Genomic DNA, 15,200 nt, shown 5'->3' with positions numbered 1-15,200 from the left:
CGCTGCACCCTAACAGCTCTACTACCCATCCTGGCAACCTCTGCTGTTCTGCACCCTAACAGCTCTACTACCCATCCTGGCAACCTCTGCTAGCTCTACACTGTAACAGCTCTACTACCCATCCTGGCAACCTCTGCTAGCGCTCACCCTAAAAGCTCTACTACCCATCCTGGCAGCCTCTGCTAGCTCCGCACCCTAACCCCTCTACTACCCATCCTGGCAACCTCTGCTAGCTCCGCACCCTAACCACTCTACTACCCATCCTGGCAACCTCTGCTAGCTCTGCACCATAACAGCTATACTACCCATCCTGGCAACCTCTGCTGCTCTGCATCCAAACAGCTCTACTACCCATCCTGGCAACCTCTGCTAGCTCTGCACCCTAACAGCTCTACTACCCATCCTGGCAACCTCTGCTAGCGCTGCACCCTAACAGCTCTACTACCCATCCTGGCAACCTCTGCTAGCTCTGCACCATAACAGCTATACTACCCATCCTGGCAACCTCTGCTGCTCTGCACCCTAACAGCTCTACTACCCATCTTGGCAACCTCTGCTAGCTCTGCACCATAAAAGCTCTACTACCCATCCTGGCAAGCTCTGCTGCTCTGCACCCTAACAGCTCTACTACCCATCTTGGCAAACTCTGCTAGCTCTGCATCCAAACAGCTCTACTACCCATCCTGGCAACCTCTGCTAGCTCCGCACCCTAACCGCTCTACTACCCATCCTGGCAACCTCTGCTAGCTCCGCACCCTAACCGCTCTACTACCCATCCTGGCAACCTCTGCTAGCTCTGCACCCTAACAGTTCTACTACCCATCCTGGCAACCTCTGCTAGCTTCACACCCTAACAGCTCTACTACCCATCCTGACAACCTCTGCTAGCCCTGCACCCTAACAGCTCTACTACCCAGCCTGGCAACCTCTGCTAGCTCTGCACCCGAACAGCTCTACTACCCATCCTGGTAACCTCTGCTAGCTCTGCACCCTAAAAGCTCTACTACCCATCATGGCAACCTCTGCTAGCTCCACATCCTAACAGCTCTACTACCCATCCTGGAAGCCTCTGCTAGCGCTGCACCCTAACAGCTCTACTCCCCATCCTGGAAGCCTCTGCTAGCGCTGCACCCTAACAGCTCTACTCCCCATTCTGGCAACCTCTGCTAGCTCCACACCTTAACTGTAACCTCCTGTGTGTGCCCACCGTGTACAGCGCCCCTTGCTCGTCAGCTAGGCTTGCGCGTTAGAAATCCCATAGGTACATTGGGCCCCATTATGACCCTGGCGGTACAGGGTTAATGGTGCCGTAAAAGGTGCCGGCGCCGTTTTTCCCCGTACCGCCTCATTACGAGGTCCCCTCGCAGGACCCAGGAAGTAACGCCTGGTCAAACCAGGCGTGCTTACCGGGTCCCGCGACGGGAAGAGGGAGCAAACAACGGGCCAACTCGTAATGGCCCATTGTTTGCTCCCTCTCCCATTCCCATTGAGCCCTATGGGGGCTGAAATGGGAATGGGGAAGGACCGGGTCCGAGTCCTTGGAGGGAGGAATTACCGGGCCTTCCGAACTCGGAATGGCCCGGTAATTCCTCATTCTGTGGACCCGGGCGCGATTTCGGCGGCATGGATACCGCCGAGGTCGTAATGAGGCCCATTGAGCTTTTGTTTGAGCCGGTTTCCTTCATCTTCGTATATGCTAAAATGTTTGTACTACACATATTAACATTTACCTGAGTTGCTGCACGTCATCAGCCGTTTTGAGGAAGTACATTTTGCGTAGATTCTTAAGTTGCACATATAGTTATGATCCTTTGAACTTTGACCCATTTTGTGTGATATATTACAACTTCATATGCAATTGTAGATATTTTTCCATGCAAAAAGTTTCCACACAGGACACGCTGAGACTTTTACCGTTTAGGGTTTAACGCAGTACTTTCCGGAACAGTTTCTCCATTTCTCCTTTGGCAACCGGCAGCTACTGAGTCACTGGCCTGACACATAACCACATGATGCTAACGTGGACCCTGGCATGAAGGGAAATGCATGTCTGGCCTGTCCTACTGACATGAAAGTCTTAAGCTCATCACGCAACAAAGGGACTAGAACAACTGCAAACCTTTGAGCACTTTCAGAGGTTTTATTCAGTGGAGTAACTTTGCTGAAAATGTTGGGGGGGACATGACATCTGAAGAAAAAGTGCCCCAGCCAAATGAAGGGGGACAAAATGGTGTGCCATGAGAGTTGAGGGGACAAACACCCCTGCGCCCCCCCTAAAATTCCGCCCATGGTTTTATTGCCTACAGTCAATCTCATCAATCATTCGGTATGAACCATTCCTAACTCAATCATTCAAGAGAAAGAACACAGCGACTCAACATAATACACCGATTCTTCCGTACAACTGTTGTGTAAAACCCACCAACACATGGACCCAGGAAGGATCCCTCAAGCAACTTCAAAGAAACCCAACGTAGTCATGGAACAACCACACACACACAGGTCCTCATCAGTGCACGCAACACCACAACAACGTACTCACCAAGGGACAAAAGGCACTCTAAGCCCAGTCCACAGAGACACACAATGCATAGCAGCATCCCACAAGCCCTACGAATGACAGCATTCCTACATGGCTACACAATCCCAAAATAATATACATCCACTCCCAACTATCAAAACAATAAAATGACGTGGGATATTGACACACACTGTCCTTCCCCAAGAGCCACCAAAGCATAGTGTCCTCCAAGCGACCATGAAACAGCCACCAAAGCAGTGTCCTCCAAGCGACCATGAAACAGTCACCAAACCATAGTGTCCTCCAAGCGAACTTGAAACAGCCACCAGACCAATCAAGAACTGGCAGTGCGTGCGGCACACCACAGCGCACACACTGTCCTGCCCAAGAGCCACCAAAGCATAGTGTCCTCCAAGTGACCATAAAACAGCCAGCAGACCGACCAAGAAATGGCAGTGTGTGTGACACACCACAGCACACACAATGGCCTCCCCAAGAGCCACCAAAGCATAGTGTCCTCCAAGCGACCATGAAACAGCCACCAAAGCAGTGTCCTCCAAGCGACCATGAAACAGCCACCAAAGCATAGTGTCCTCCAAGCGAACTTGAAACAGCCACCAGACTGACCAAGAACTGGCAGTGCGTGCGGCACACCACAGCGCACACACTGTCCTCCCCAAGAGCCACCAAAGCATAGGGTCCTCCAAGCGACCATGAAACAGGCACCAGACCGACCAAGAAATGGCAGTGCATGCGACACACCACAGCACACACACTGACCTCCCCAAGAGCCACCAAAGCATAGTGTCGTGCAAGCGACCATAAAACAGCCACCAGACTGACCAAGAACTGGCAGTGCATGCGACACACCACAGCACACACACTGTCCTGCCCAAGAGCCACCAAAGCATAGTGTCCTCCAAGTGACCATAAAACAGCCAGCAGACCGACCAAGAAATGGCAGTGTGTGTGACACACCACAGCACACACAATGGCCTCCCCAAGAGCCACCAAAGCATAGTGTCCTCCAAGCGACCATGAAACAGCCAGCAGACCGACCAAGAACTGGCAGTGCGTGCAACACACCACAGCACACACACTCCTCCCCAAGAGCCAACAAAGCATAGTGTCCTCCAAGCGACCATGAAACAGCCAGCAGACCGACCAAGGACTGGCAGTGCCTGCGACACACCACAACATAAAGCAGAAGCCAAGTAACAACTGGAAGCATAGTCCAGGCGCATAAACCTATGCACACTCACACGTATGCCCAGGAACACAACACTCACAGAAAATACACCCGTGTGCAAACACAAGTGTACAAAGGAACGCACAACTAGGCAACCTTCCATTCGCACAGTTACACACTTGCACTCATCGGTACACGTGCTGCTGACCCACAGTCACGCAGTCAAAATGCAATATTAGGTACCAAGAAATGCCTATTAAAGAGAAGCAACGCACACTTGGAGAGTGCCACAAAGAGAGTAAAAGCCTACGCAAGGCCCAAACTGGAAAAGGATAACCCAATACATTGGTCTGGGTGTACGCCCATTTGCCGCTACACCCACGCTCGGTGTTGAGAGGCAGAACAGTATATGCAGTCCCAACACGAAAGAGGAAGAAACATGGGCATAACATGCATCAGATTCCCTTCCAAAAAAGGGTGTAGCACACGCTCAATGGCAGCACTTAAAAGTAAAAGAAAAACAAGGATTGGTAATGCCAGCAGTGTGGGCTTTTGTGTAGGCACGGGAAAGGCATTTCCCAGGCACTGCTGTTGTGGTAATAACTTCACACTGACGGTAGCAAAATGGTGCGAGTACCTGGACATCTAATAGCAGTGTCTGGCTTGTATATAAGTATTAGGCATTTGTCAAAGCTGTTAGCTTTGCCAATGCTTTTATTGTAACAGGACTTGACTGAAGAAAAAGCATAGTGCTTATAAGTCGAGTGGCTGAAGGCAGACCAGGTTAAGACATTTTTAAATCGAGTGGCTGAAGGCAGACATGGTTAAGACATTTTTTGTGGCTGAAGGCAGACCAGGTTAAGGGCCTCATTACACGGAAGGCGGTAATGGTTAACGGTCACCGTTAATGGTAACGGTGACCGTTAACCATTACCGCCTTACTACGAGGTCCCTTAGCGGGTTGGTGCTTTAACGCCTGGTTTTTGCAGGCGTTAAAAACCAACCCGCTAAGGGACCATGGTGCTAATTACGACCCTGCGGTGCCGTAATTAGCACCTTCCCCATTCCCATTATGCCCTATGGGGCAAAAATGGGAATGGGGAAGGGCAATGGTGGAAGGGGGAATTACCGCCCCGCCAACCTTGGAATGGGGCGGTAATTCCCCTTTCCACCAAGGCGGTGCCGGTATTTTACCGGCATGGACCAAGGTGCTAATAGCTCCACCTAAGTCATTAACTCTCAAAAGACTCATTAAAGCGAGTTCAAGCATTCCCATGAGGTGGTGTTTTGGCGAGGAGGGCGGGAACGGGAGGGGAATGCCCATATGGATTAGCAGGCCATGGAAGTCAATGGGTGGCCAAATAACCAAACAACACCTACAAGCTTTGTGTCCCTCCTCGTAAGCCATTTCTCCCGATCTCTACTCTTATGCAATCGTTTCAGCTAAAGGGATTCATGTAAAGCAACACTCCCCACTGAGCAAGCTTGCAGATTTATGCAGGTTTCGCATCTGTATGACCACATAGCCTAGTGGTAGCCAGAACTAAATATTTGAGAGACTCTCCATACATTGTTGTGCTGGGTATGTCACACACAAACCGTCACCAATCCTCTGCCTCAGACATCCACTGCGAGCAGGCTCCATCCGTGCAACAACAAGCACACATACTCTGTCCTTTACCTGGGAGGTGTAAACCCTGTGACATCACCTACATTTGCATATGAAATCCCAATTGGTGGAACCGGGGTGAGTGTCAGTGACATCAGAGCTGAAAGGAACCAAAATGCTTGCCTTCAGCAAGCTCTTCACAAAGGACTGCAGTCCTTCTTCTGTTTCCATGGCCCTGCCACCTCTCTGCATTCTAGCAGCCAGCATCTGTGCACTAAAGTGCAAAGCCTCAAATGCCAGCAACGTCTGTGTCAATCATGGCCGCCCAACACTGCCATCGGCAGGTGACCTCTAGACAAGGCAATTATGTCCCAAAATGATGCAGAGCACATGCAAGCTTGCATGAGGAACAAAACCTCAAAAGAATTTTGGCCCATTATAAACAATACTGAAGCTAGGCAATTTGCCTTAACAAGTGTAATGGTGAATGAAGAACAATGGATCGAACACACCACTCCCTTTAAACATCAGAAGATCTGCAAACAAGTAACCTTCGACAAAGACAGACCATTGAACATCAAAATAACCAGAGATTACATCATGCGGAACATCAGAAGACTAAACTCCTCAAGAGGGCTCCAGGCCCCGACGGCCTTACAAATTATGCCTTAAAACAAAATCCTGAGGAGTGGGCCGATATGTGCGACACCTTATTCGAGATCATCCTAAGAGAAAGGAGAATTCCAGCATCCTGGAAATGCACGGTTATAGTTCAAATTTTTAAAAAAGGAATTCGTAGTGATCGAAGGAACTACAGATCGATCGCCTTATTGGATGTAATCAGAATTTCTTTTTGCCACACAGCTACAAATCCAACTGACAGCATGGATTAAGACATCTGGAAACTATGATATTAGACAAACCGGCTTTGTAAGGGGCGTTGGCTGTAACCTAAATCTAATTATAATTAACATACTAAAAATGGAGGCTAAAAAAAATAACTATATATCTAGCCTTCGTGGGCTTAGCACACGCTTTTGATGCAATAAACCGGGATCTGCTATGGAAAAAGCTAAAAGAGAAAAACTGTCCCGAGCTTCTTATTCGGGCGATTAGAGAACAATATCTGGATACCAACATAAAAATCATGCTAGATCGTGTTGGCACCCTGTCTAAACCAATAACCACAGAACGTGGCGTCAAACAAGGATGCCCTTTGGGTGCGATTTTGTTCAACTTTTTCATCTCCGATGTGGGACAAGCTCTGAGCAAAATCAGATCGTTTCCACCCAGATTGAATGGGACCCAAATAAACTGGATCCTATACAACGACGATATTGTTCTCCTAGATCTACCCAAATCGGCATACAGCGAAAACTACAAGCGCTAAGACAATACACCAGCAAAAATGGTCTGGAAATTAACATTGCAAAGACAGAGATCTTGGATCTAAAGAACCTATGTGGCCGGTAAAAAACTAATGAGGTTTTAATGGAAAATTGGCATCGACAACCTTAGGAAAGTAAACCAAGTTAGATATCTTGGTGTGATGATAAGTTCACACAGAAATGATGATCCCATGACAAAAGAAATCCACTCTAAATGCAAACACCTTACTAACCAGGGCGTAAGGATCAACAACAAATATGGAAAATTCAGTATTAAACCGGTACTGGAATTCTATAAAAGCAAGGTGGTGCCGTCAATAATTCATAGAGCTGAGACCTTGTTTGGATGTTCGTACAAAGTATGGGACTTGTGTGAATACATATTCTGGAAAAGAATATTACATCTACTGAATGGAACCCCGTTGGCTTGCATCAGGTTTGAGTTGGGCTTAACATCCATAACTGCAAAAGTCCTGTGGAACTCGTTGTCACTATACAGGAAAGTGTACGGAATGGACAACATTCCACAATTCCAGATTTTTAACAAAACCTTTGAGAAAAGTGACCAATCGATACAAGGAACTTGGATGAAAAGCTGCAAAGATCTGATCGAAATTCTCGAAAGTTCAAATGACACACACTGGTGGAATCCTGACAAGGTGAAATGAAAACTCTGGCAATGGGACAGGATACACACATTACATCAAAGAAATATTCACAAGTGTATGAAGCTGGTACCACTCGATGCAAAAGCTTATAACACCTTGTCTAAGTATCTGATCAAATTTCTGGACAGATCCCTAAGGGACCTCTTCCTGAGATTCAAATTGAACCAACTAGAAAAAAAAGAAATACTAAAACAAAGGAAAACATGTGGTGTCAATGACATAAAGTGTAGACTATGTCATAACGCAGACGAACATTTAAAACATCTAGTGCTTTATTTCCCTGCCCTTCGAGACACGAGACTAAATCTGTTTGGAGCCGAAATTGAAAATAAATCGACTTGGGATGGTGAAAAATGGTGGGCCGCAATATTTGAAGGTGCAAACAACAAAATAACCTTCCCCCTCATCAACTTCCTGAAAACGATATTGGGAAACTTGCAGAAGGAGACCGTGTTCCCTGGACATTCTTTCACAACTGACCAAGCTGTACGTCCTGACTTTGGGGTGTATTTGGCATTGTGCTAGAGAACTCAAAATCCAATTAAGAATTGCTAATCGAACTTGACTCTACTCAACCAAAAGAGCGGAGTAGGATGCTCGGTAAAAACAGAAAATCGGAAATCTTGCATGAAGTGATCCTTTTCTGTTAGTCTTATGTCTTGGTTTCGCTTTTTTCCTCTTCTTTAAAAGTTTGTAACAAACTGAATACAATTTTTTTTAAAAAACTTTTTAAAAAGAGTGGCATCAGCACGCAGGATGACGGAGAGCTGCCAAGAGACGGCCATGGGGCAATACAACTCGCCCCGCAGCAGCACCTACTCAAAAGTAGGTATTCTCTCCAGATGGAAGAGAAAAGTAGCAAGCCAATAGTGAAGAAAAGATTAGTGGGGCTCCATCATCGTTGCCAGGCACAGCATTTGAGGATTCCATGCTCTAAGGCACACACAGGAGATGTACATTGCAAAAGGAGGTGCCAACCAGCCCACCAAGACCAGAGCCAGCCACCTTCCAAGGGCCACTCACATCTCTCGCAGCATGCCACTCAGAGGCGCACAAGGATGGCATCACTCAAGCACAGCACACCAGCATAACTGCCCAAGAAAACAAGCGTTGGCAATACCAACAGGTCGGGCTATTGTGTAGGCATGGGAACGGCATTGCCGTAGGGGTATTAACTGGCCATTGATAGTAACAGGTGCAAAATGGTGCAAGTACCCGGGCTTCGAATAGCAGTGCCCGACAAATGCCTAATACTGTTTGCATAGTGTGTGTAAATTGAGTGGCTGAAGGCAGACCTGGTTAAGACATTTGTATTACACCAGTAGCGCCTTTATGGCTCCAATTAAGCCATTAACTCTCAGAAGACTGCTTTGAAGAAACACTGACAGGCACTTTTAGGACAAGGTCTGATGGTATGGCTTGAAACAATTACCTCAAATAGGTCCCATGAGGAGGTGTTTTGGGTGGGGAGGGGCAGGGACTGGGTGGGGATGGTCATGGGAATTAGCATGGCCATGGGGCGTGAATGGTTGGGCAAATAGCCAAACAGCCCCTACAAGCTGTGTGTCCCTTCTCTTATGCCATGTCTCCCTATCTGTATTCTAATGCAATAGGTTCGGCTGATAGGTCGCGCTAAAGCACCACCTAATAGCCCAAACTAAAAGAACAATCATAACAAGACAGGTTACCGGGAGATAAGTAAGCGCCATGGGTCACTGATGCTCCGGCCAGCATGGAGATACGCTACTGGACACTGCGGACAGGCTGGCATCAGGCCCTGTAGAATTAGGGGGCAGGGAATGACAGACAGGGGCAAAACACTGGAGAAAGAGGGCCCCACAGAAAATGAATCTAGAGCGTAGAGAAACCTCTAGGGAAACAGAGTTCTGGAGGAAAAAGGACCAGTGTGCAGGATTCCGGACAGAGTGCATTCATGGAGACATTTGGATAGAATTGTGGAGGAGGCCTGTGGTTACACACTGCTAGCCAGAAAGTGTATACAAGGGCAGGTTGCGAGACAGAGGCTGGATGGAGACACCACATGTGTGCCTATCCATCTTCAACATACACAGGAATGCTGGAACCCCATCCATCAATCTGACCCTAGACATTTCCCTCATTGGCTTGCTAGTTTTCCTTGGTGGGTCCTATTCTAAGAATACTGCATGTCCCTGAGGCTCAGGGAGCACCATGTGGCCTGTTTTGCCTATGTGAGTACCCATGCATAGCCGGCTGTGGGGACTCCACTGGTTGGTGGCCAACATTTCCTAAGGGTGCAGCATGTAATGGTCTTTGCTGCTTCGATCATTGGCTTCGGTAGCTGTAGGTCAGCGATTGGGGGTCACAGGTCTGGTGTCCGTGTCGCTTGGTTTTCGGGGTCTGTGCAGAGAGACAGCAAGCAAAGCATATTTGAGAGTAAAGTGTTTGGGGTTTCAAGGTCTCTGGATCCAACAACTCAGGGTGCCAGAATTAGTCTTGGGCAATTGCAGGTTCCAAACATGCTTCTGCGCATCTGGTCTTTGGGCCAGCATCTTCTTCATCATTCAGGGTCTTGTGTGTCTCTCCCCACCCCCACACTCTCCCAGCATCCACAAGTAAGTGGAGCTGACCCCCATATCCAGGTAATCCACTGGGGCACACCGACTGCCCCGAGCCCTGGTGAACGTAAACTAAACGCAACCCTGTGGTTAACTCTAACCTAAGAACTCTTCCACCTTCACAGTTTCCTTACCTGCTACTGTACACATAGATTAACTGACATGCACAGCTATACACACTTTACTCGTCTTCGTTCATTTGTGAGCTGTCCCTTCATTTGAAGTATTAAAGTGTTACCATGTGTCTGTCTGGACCATGACTTGTCGATCACACCTACCACTAGGAGAGCCAAGGATAGCCCAAGTGAACTCAAGTCCTAAATAGTTCAGTTACCCATTTGAACCCAACACTAGGGCTTACTGGGCATGCTCTTGGCACATGCTAAGGCAAATCTGGACATGTCACACTCTTTCACATACAGATATAAACTTGCTTAGACTCCAAACAATGCCTTGCAACAACCGGCAAATGTGAGACGTACCAGATGCAAACGGAATTGCCCAATTTGACCGAAAATATGTTATCGTGTGGCCTAGTTGACTGAATCTAGGCTGTATGAAATGATCGTACAACCAAAAATTCGGTCAACTAGGCCATACGGTTGCATTATAGCGAACAAGGGTTACGGGGGTTGTGGGGTGTCCCCCGCTCCCTTTGCTCCATATAATGGGAATGGGGGTTGCACGGGTGTCCCCCGCTTCCGGGACATTGGAAACAGGGGACTTTAAAAAAAAAAAAAAAAAGAAACAAAAATAAAACAGAGAAAGGGACCCTGCGGCATCAGTTCTGACCCGCGTTGCAGGGACGGAACTGATGCTGCAGGGTCAGATGGAAAACAGATGCTGAAAGGTAAGTGGGGGGAGAATTTTGACTGTGGCAAAATTGGGTTTGCAGCAAAATTGACGTAAACACTGCATCTGCATGCCATGCGCTCTCTTCTACAGGCTGGTCGCCCTGCGTGGATAATCCCACTACTGACACACTTTGGGCCAGGGGTTTGACTAAAGACCCGAGGGGTCTCGTCTATAGGCTGGTCGTCCTGTGTGGGAAATCCCACTACTGAGAGACTTTGGGTTTGGCTAAAGACCTGTGGGATCAGGGTGGCTTTGGTGGCGTAACTAAGACCATAAATCCCTCAACATTTATGCCAATCCCTGCACTGACCCTTTTAAGTGGCATATTTGCTGTCAGCTGATGATCTCGCAACAGCAAATGGCCTTCTAGTAGCGGTCACAAAGACAGATTTGTAGGCAATACGCCTAAATCCTGTCATTTAGGTGGCAATTTACTTTACCAAAACGGTGTAATTAACAAGGCTTGTGACGTGAACCTCGCAAAATGTCCATGGTGGACCAAATTACAGAGGCGGTCGGCTGTCTAATTTGAGAGGGGTGGGGGAGTAGAGAGGAGCTTACCTTCAGAGGGGGTGTCAGTGGGGCAGAAATGAGCCTAGACTGGCATGAATAAGGATGGAACCTACAATTAAAGTGTAGGTACTAAGGCTGGGTCCACTTGTCATTTTGCATTGACGGAACTGCGTTTTTTTTAACGTAGATCGATGGTGAGACCAGGGTTGGTTTTGAAGAAAGAGGAGGCAGTTGCTTAGTAAAATACACGCTGCCAGAGACGTTGCTAGGTGGGGGCTGAGGAGGCTATAGCCCCGGATAAAAGTTCAGGTAAGGCTAGCTAGCTAGCCCCTTGTTTTGGTCTTACAGAGCAGTGCTATTTTCATGCATAATTATTAGCCTGGCAGTTCTCAAGGATGCAACAATCAATCATTTGTGTGTTTTTTCCTCATTGAGTGTAGGGGGACATCCACGTGGTTGGAGCATTAGGGCATGTTTACCATTCACCATCAATATTATAGCGGGTTTGAAAAGAGTAAGAAAACATGTCTTCTACATGCAATATGATAGTGGGGTGGATTGAGGTTGGAGGCCCGTGGTGGACATTTTTGAGGGAGAAAGACCAAAAGTTATTTTTCTGAAAATAACTTTCGGTCTTTTCTCCCCTGAACATTTCATACTTTGCCCCCACCCCCACTCCCCCTCCTCTATTTACATTGCAGCGGCACACTTCGCTGTGTGGCGCCGACTCGCTGTGTCCCTGCGATGCCTGTTGCCTTTCACTTCTGTGATCGGGAACGGGCTCTGCAGGGTCCTTTCCTCGTTTTTTTTTTTGTTACGGGATCGGTTGCGGGACACACCCCTGCTGCCCGCGCTCACAGCGCTTGCCACCGAATAGGGGATTTGGTCGAACTTTTCGGCCGTTCACAATTTTCGAACGGCCGGAATTCTGCCAAATCTCCCATTCGGGATTATAAATTCCAGTAGAATAAGCCATTTCAAATAAAAGGTCACACATGTACAGCGCCACCTAGCAGCCATCACTAGAATTTCACCTGCAGATCTGCCAATTCAAAGCAGGTTGAAATGCACACAAATACAAGAAGCGAGAGGACAAAATAATAAAATGTAAAAACTAAACAAAAAGAATGTAATTAATGTTAATTGTTATTGCCCAGGTCATGGATATTAACCTGGAGAGTGTTTCACTTGCAGGAATTATGGAAGGATCGCAGACCGGTAACAACAGGTACAAGAAGCAGAGCTTTGGACAGCAAAAAAAATCTGCTGCTAGGAGACAAGGGCAACCACCGCCGCCGCCGCCACAACTGAGAGATCTAGATCAGAATCCTCCATGGATTGTACAGAAGCATTTGCATTAAGATACCTATCATGGGGTTTTAACGTGCTCTTTGTGTGAAGCTTAAATGTGCTCACACAAGGCAAATCCCCATGACCCCCCATCCATACATTGTATATGTCTATTTCTTTAATGTAACGAGTGAATATTGTCCCGCGTTAAGGGCCTTAAATGTGTTAAGTGAGGGCCACCTTTTAAGGCATGGTTTGGTTCTAATGTTTTGGACTACAACTCCCATCAGCCTTAACCAGCTGGACTACCAGTCCTGTGATCCCTGGTCAATGGTAAGGGATCAGGGGAGTCGCAGTCCCAAATATCGGGAAAGCCATTGGTTGCACACCTGCTTTAATGGGGGGTCTTTCATTGAAACAGTAAGGTGCATAAAAGAAGCATGTACATTTCTACTTCTTTGCAAAAGGTCAACTCTGTGCAATTTTAATCATTTCCAACAAGCCTCTACCCCTCTGTTCTCGTGCAATGAACGCTTGCAGGAAGCATTCGCAATGCATTCATATGGAATCCCGCTGCTTTTATCAGGTTTCAAAGCAGGTGGATTATTTAGGAATCCATTGGTATAACGCTAGCATGAAATTGTATGCTGGCGCTAACGCATGCACCGTGTAGAGGGATGTATGAAATACACAGCCTATTCAGTGCCCCCCACTCCCTGCGCCTCAAAGCACAAAAATACACCCGGGCGGAAAACAAAGTGTTAAAATAGGCAGGACCCCGAGTGAGTCTTCCGGGCTCTAGGAGTGCAAAGGAGCTTCGAGAGCCAACAGGCACCCAGCAGAAAGAGAATGCAGAATATCCTAGGAGGACAGCTCAGCGGCAACGTGCTCGCCTTGGAAGCAAGACGACGCGGAGCAACACAGGTTCGATCCCCGGGTCCGACGTTATAAATAACCAATTATAATAATAGGTTGCTATCGGAGACGATGCCAACTGCAGCTCCCGCTTTGATGGAGCCATTCCCGAAGAGTGGAAGGAATAATGACTGGTAAACTCCAAGGCAAGCGAAGAACCAAAAACAGCGCATTAGCGGTACAAGACCTTAGGAGCCATAGCACATGCTTTCTCATTGTGTTGTCAAATGTTATATGTTTAGCTGCACAATAAAGTTGCCTGGGATTGCAAGTTTAGAGTCGTTTCATTGAAATGTTCTTACATACTCGGTACATGACCAGCAAGGTGTTTTTAAGGGGTTCGTGAAGCTCGTTGTTGGAACCTGGGCCCGGCCCATCTTCTAACCCTCGTTTGGGAATGGCACCCGCTGATTCTAGTTTTGCATCGGATGGAAAATGTTACTTTCGAGTCACAGTCATTAGGAATGCTTGAAGTCATCCAAGCATCACAGCACAACAGCTTGCAGGTGCGAGTTTAATGGGAGAAGTGTGCAAAGCACCAGCAGGCAGTAGAGTGGTCGGGGGAGGCTTTGGGGGTGTCAACAGTGATGGCAAAGAGTCTATGCATGCGCCCCCTTGCTGCTGTTTAGCATTCTCTGTCTATGCCCCCAGACTCTGGAACCTCCTCCCTGTCAACACCAGACTCACCCCCTCGCTTCTGCGTTTCAGGATTAAGACCCACCTCTTCAAGGAATGGCTCTTACCTAACCCCGTAGGCCCACACACCCTTCACTCCAGACCCTACCTGAGTTGGGTGATTTGTTTTCTCCTACCCCCTGTTTTCTCCAGTGGTTGCTTATAGATCCCTTGCTGCCAAATTGCTCGCCCTTCGTCTTCCCCTCTGTTAATCTGTTTCCATAGCTCGTACTTCCACCTATGACTTGTAAAGCATTCCATTGCTTCCCAAACCTAGGTCCATGCTCAATAAACACCCGAATAATAATATAGGTTGACGGTCATAGTGGTGGGGAGGAAAGAACCCCGAGCACGCATTCATGATAAAGTTTGGCCATGGTACGCCACCAGGCCTCATACGGTATGAAAAAAATAGGCGCTATCAGATGAGACGACGTTCACATTTCTACTAATCGCTACAAGAAAGTAAATGCTGTGAAAGACGAGAGACTGGGAATGGATAACTGTGGTGCTTTCTGTCAACGTGGCATAAGCAACCGTCTTATAAACCGCACTGACCAGACACATCCTAATGTTGCTGAATCATTGAGAACCAGGCCACAGCCGTCAAGTCACTATGGGCCTCATCACGAGTTGGGTGGTAGCCCTTAAATGCAGTGTTAACGGTATTACCACTGCATTTAAGGGCTGGCCAGATCACAAGGGGGGGCTAAATGGGCTGTTTGCTGGAGGTGAAAATCCCATTTAGCGCCCGGTTTTTGGCACAATTACCGCCAGCGGTATTAGAATGCAGTATTTACGCTGAAAATGCCCCTGGACCCAATGGGGGAAACGGGATTTACTGTTAACACCCAACCCGTGATCCGGTGCTAATAACGCTGGACCGGGTGGCAATAACACAAATACAGGTGGGCGGTATTACCACCAGGATACCGCCCGACTCGTTATGAGGCCCTATGTATTACAAGGAAGGTCTTCAT

At 47.8% G+C, this 15,200-nt stretch overlaps 1 protein-coding gene across 3 annotated transcripts in view; it reads left to right on the top strand.

Annotated features, from left to right (window-relative positions):
* The window catches only part of IL18BP (interleukin 18 binding protein), a 158,953-nt gene that overhangs the window by 70,037 nt on the left and 73,716 nt on the right, over window positions 1-15,200 (top strand). Inside the window, exon 6 of one of the 3 annotated variants that reach the window (XM_069640308.1) lies at window positions 12,535-13,816. The exons of 1 other annotated variant lie outside the window; for it this stretch is intronic. Coding sequence is in view for 1 of the 2 variants with exons in the window: in XM_069640310.1 (XP_069496411.1) it covers window positions 12,535-12,562 (28 nt within the window). In the remaining variant the exon portion in view is untranslated. Of the gene's footprint in view, window positions 1-12,534; window positions 13,817-15,200 lie in introns of those variants that run through there. One more of the 3 variants, XM_069640310.1, reaches the window with a different exon arrangement.

This window comes from Ambystoma mexicanum, chromosome 7q (genome assembly GCF_040938575.1).
Source record: "Ambystoma mexicanum isolate Mex_15411 chromosome 7q, UKY_AmexF1_1, whole genome shotgun sequence".
NCBI lineage: Eukaryota > Metazoa > Chordata > Amphibia > Caudata > Ambystomatidae > Ambystoma > Ambystoma mexicanum.
The sequence above is the reverse complement of the archived record's forward strand: the minus strand, read 5'-3'. Positions and strand labels throughout refer to the sequence as shown.